Genomic DNA, 3,389 nt, shown 5'->3' on the forward strand with positions numbered 1-3,389 from the left:
GATAATATGCATGTACACTAAGATGCAGAAATGTACAAACACCTAATATTGGAATGTATAATTTGTTAGTATTGTATCATGCTTTCAGATGTTTAAAGAGATAACGCTTATGTCTTAACATTTCTATGTCTCCTTTTCTAATTCCATTCCCCTCTCTTTATGGATCCCTTTTTCCGTTCTCAGTTACTTGTTTTTATTAGTGTGGTTTGTGGAGATTAATTTCTTTTTGAAAACACTGTTATTTGCAACAACTGACCCATGAAGTAAATATGCTAAGTCAGTTGTATAAAATGTGGGACTCCATGTCTGTGAAGGTAATTGAGTGACATGAGCCAGTGCAGAATAAGATAAAAAAAAAAAAACAACAACCTGGGCTGACCCAAGACAGGGAAGGAAGAGTCCCTCCCTGAGCATGCGGTGGGCACTGACTCCTGCTGAGATGCCACTCAGGCCTCTCCTGCTGCCCAAAGCACTGTGCAAAGGGGAGAGAAGATTTGGAGGCAGAGACATGGGAGTCCTTGGGAGGGAAAGGCATTCCTCAGTCGCCTCTGGTCTACTTAGGAGTGTGGCCAATGTAGGAGCAGTCCCTCAACCCACACTCACAAAAGACCTTCCCCTGAAGCAGAAATCTCCAACAGAGTTTTGGTAACAGCCTTGTCCCCAGAAACTGCCAGGCCTTGTCGTCATCTTGTCATCATTGCACTATGGTGCAATGCAGGAGTTACATATAGCCACGTCATTAACCCATTTGAAGTCACCCCAAATACTGACTCAGAGACGACACTTCTACAGAGCTAGAGTGGTCCATGGAGCAACCATGAAAGGGAAAACGCTTATAGAAGGGGTGCTCCTTATAATGCATTCTTTCTATCCACAGGATGTGTTGTCATTCATTGACCAGACTGGGGGACATGGGCAAAGGTTCACATGGATCAAGTTGAAGGAGGGAGGCAGGGGGCGATGCCGACAACAGCTTTGCTCATTGGGATTCTGCTGGGCTGTAGGTCGAAAACCGTGGTAATCCTATGAAGCCTACCACTCTCAGAGCTTTCATGTTCAGAAAGGCCACTAGAACACCGGGCTGGGGGTTCATGCCTGTTATCCCGGCACTCTGAGAGGCTGAAGTGGGAGGATCCCTTGCGCTCAGGAGTCCGAGACAAGCCTGGGCAGCATGACAAGACCTTGTCTCTACAAAAGATATTTATATAAAATCCAGGCATGGTGGCGCATGCCTGTAATTCCAGCAACTTGGAGGCTGAGGTGGGAGGATAGCTTGGACCCAGAAGGTTGAGGTGCAGTGAGCCGTGATGTGCCACTGCTCTCCAGCCCGGGTGACAGAGGACATTCTCTTCAAGATATCCACAACTTCCACAACTAGATCACAAAATGAAGGGTAAGCTAAAACCACGGAAATAACATGAACTGATTTGTTTTGAAAAGAAAAAACTCATTTATTGGCCGATCAAAACTTGTGGGAACATTTAAATTAAAAAGTACGAGAGAAGAATGAAGAGCCTTTCGGAAAATGATTAGCTTGTTCCATGAGCCTGGGGATTGCGTAGTTACTTTTTTAGTTTCTTGACATTCTTTGCTTTGGAGGGTTTACTTGCAATGTTTGCTTTAGGTTCATCGAGTACAGTAGTAGGCTCATTATGTGCCGTGTGTGCTTCAAATTTTGGTGCTTCGGTATTTTCCTTTTTCAGATAGTTTCCTATCATTTGCCAGAAAAACACAAATGTAACTGAGAGGATCAGCAAAACAAAGCGAAGCACCATAATGAACACAACCGGAATGGGCCCGGAGGACACCTCCACGCTTATGGGTCCGGGAGGCCCACTGTCAACGCTTCCTCCGAACCCTTCCAGCTCACAGGAAGGAGCGGCCCAGCCATACATGCAATGGCAGTTTTTTCGATTGTTGCACACACCGCGGGCATTGCACTTGTCAGGCAAGCAGTCAAACTGCAGCACTGAGCTATTCACACAAGTTCTGTTGACACATACCCGGTCCACTCCACAGGAGGTGCCATCGTTGATCACACCCGTGTCCGGTATCCCCAAGGGTTGCATGGACAGATGATAGCCGGTGCCCCAGCACTTGAGATTTTCTGCCTGCAAATAAGTGGAAATCACCGTCGTGTGGTCTGGCAAGTCGGGGAGGGTTTGGACGTTTATACACTGCAGCCTGCCGCAGACTGAATCTTCCCTTTTGCACTTTTGAAACTTTCGAATTCCTGTGATCTCACAGTTACCAAACTGGTCACCTATTAAATTAACTGCCTCGTAGCACCGGTCAGGAGCCTCCCTGGCATCTGGCCCAAAAATGCTCTGGCACTGCATATATCTGGATCGGCACCCCTTACGGAAACAACGACCATCGTACTTGCAAGGGGTTCCGTCCTGCTTATAGAAGTCATCCGGGCAGACACTTGAGCTCCCATCACAGTACTCTGCAAGGTCACATTCATTTTCTTCCCGTCTACACACGTATCCAGACGGGCGAAAGGCACAGTCATGACAGCAAAGCCCAATGCTGCAGTTGGCACCGAGTTTCAGTCTGCAGTTGGACTGGCAGCACCGATCTCCTCGACAGTCCTCCGTGGAACCACAATCACATTCCTCATCGTCTTCCACAATTCTGTTTCCACATCTCTTAATCACATAGCCAAGTCCTGGGATATCGTTGAGACATGTTGCTCCTGAAGATACGTGTTGGAAAAAATGAATATAGCTACAATTGCTGAACCCAGAGCGTCCTGTGCCCATGATGCAATTAAGCCTCCCCTTACACTGGCAGTATTCTTCGTCGTGCAGCATTCCCACAGCGTGGCCCAGCTCATGAGCAGACCAGGTGGCAGGGGCGAGGATGTTCACGTCGAGTAAACTACTGGCAGATCCGACATGCTCTAGAGAACACACTCTTCCAAAGGACCACGCCAGGGCATCCGAGTATTTCTTGTGGACATACAAATGTGCCCAGTCTGCCGGAAGTCGTTTATTAAGCACACTCTTTCTGTACAGCAGAAATCTGCCTAAAACTTCGGATAACTCGGGATATCCGAGGTATATTCTGTTACTGTGTGTCCACACTTCGAGAGCTTTGAGATGTATCCTCATGTTGACATCTTGAAAGTAGGTGTCCATAATCGAGGTCATGAGAATGGCGTCATTGATGACCTGCGAGAGGTTCCCGTTCATGAACGTGTACCGATGGTGGTCAAACACCAGCAGCAGCTCCAGGTACTTCGGGTGCTTGTAGGAGTCCGCGAAGTCCCGCAGCCTCGCGCGGGCCTCCCGGGGGGCCGCCCGCGGCGCCGCGGCGCCGTCGCCCAGGCCGCACGTGCGGCGGCCCAGCGGCTCCTGCTTCAGGCGGTACACGACGTGCTCGAA

The 3,389-nt window shown here is 48.8% G+C and overlaps 1 protein-coding gene across 1 annotated transcript; it reads right to left on the minus strand.

The window, feature by feature from the left end:
- Window positions 1–1,538: 1,538 nt before the first annotated feature.
- On the minus strand, window positions 1,539–3,212 carry LOC103249201 (disintegrin and metalloproteinase domain-containing protein 30-like). Its single transcript, XM_008047840.2, has one exon. The coding sequence runs from the start codon at window positions 3,195–3,197 to the stop codon at window positions 1,563–1,565; it is 1,635 nt and encodes a 544-aa protein (XP_008046031.1). The 5' UTR covers window positions 3,198–3,212; the 3' UTR covers window positions 1,539–1,562.
- Window positions 3,213–3,389: the final 177 nt, after the last annotated feature.

Source organism: Carlito syrichta, unplaced genomic scaffold (genome assembly GCF_000164805.1).
Source record: "Carlito syrichta isolate Samal-C Ts95f unplaced genomic scaffold, Tarsius_syrichta-2.0.1 Scaffold117954, whole genome shotgun sequence".
NCBI lineage: Eukaryota > Metazoa > Chordata > Mammalia > Primates > Tarsiidae > Carlito > Carlito syrichta.

Excerpts from the sequence above, each read along its gene's own strand:
- LOC103249201 (XM_008047840.2), bottom strand. The coding sequence starts at position 3,197 with ATGAACGGGAACCTCTCGCAGGTCATCAATGACGCCATTCTCATGACC.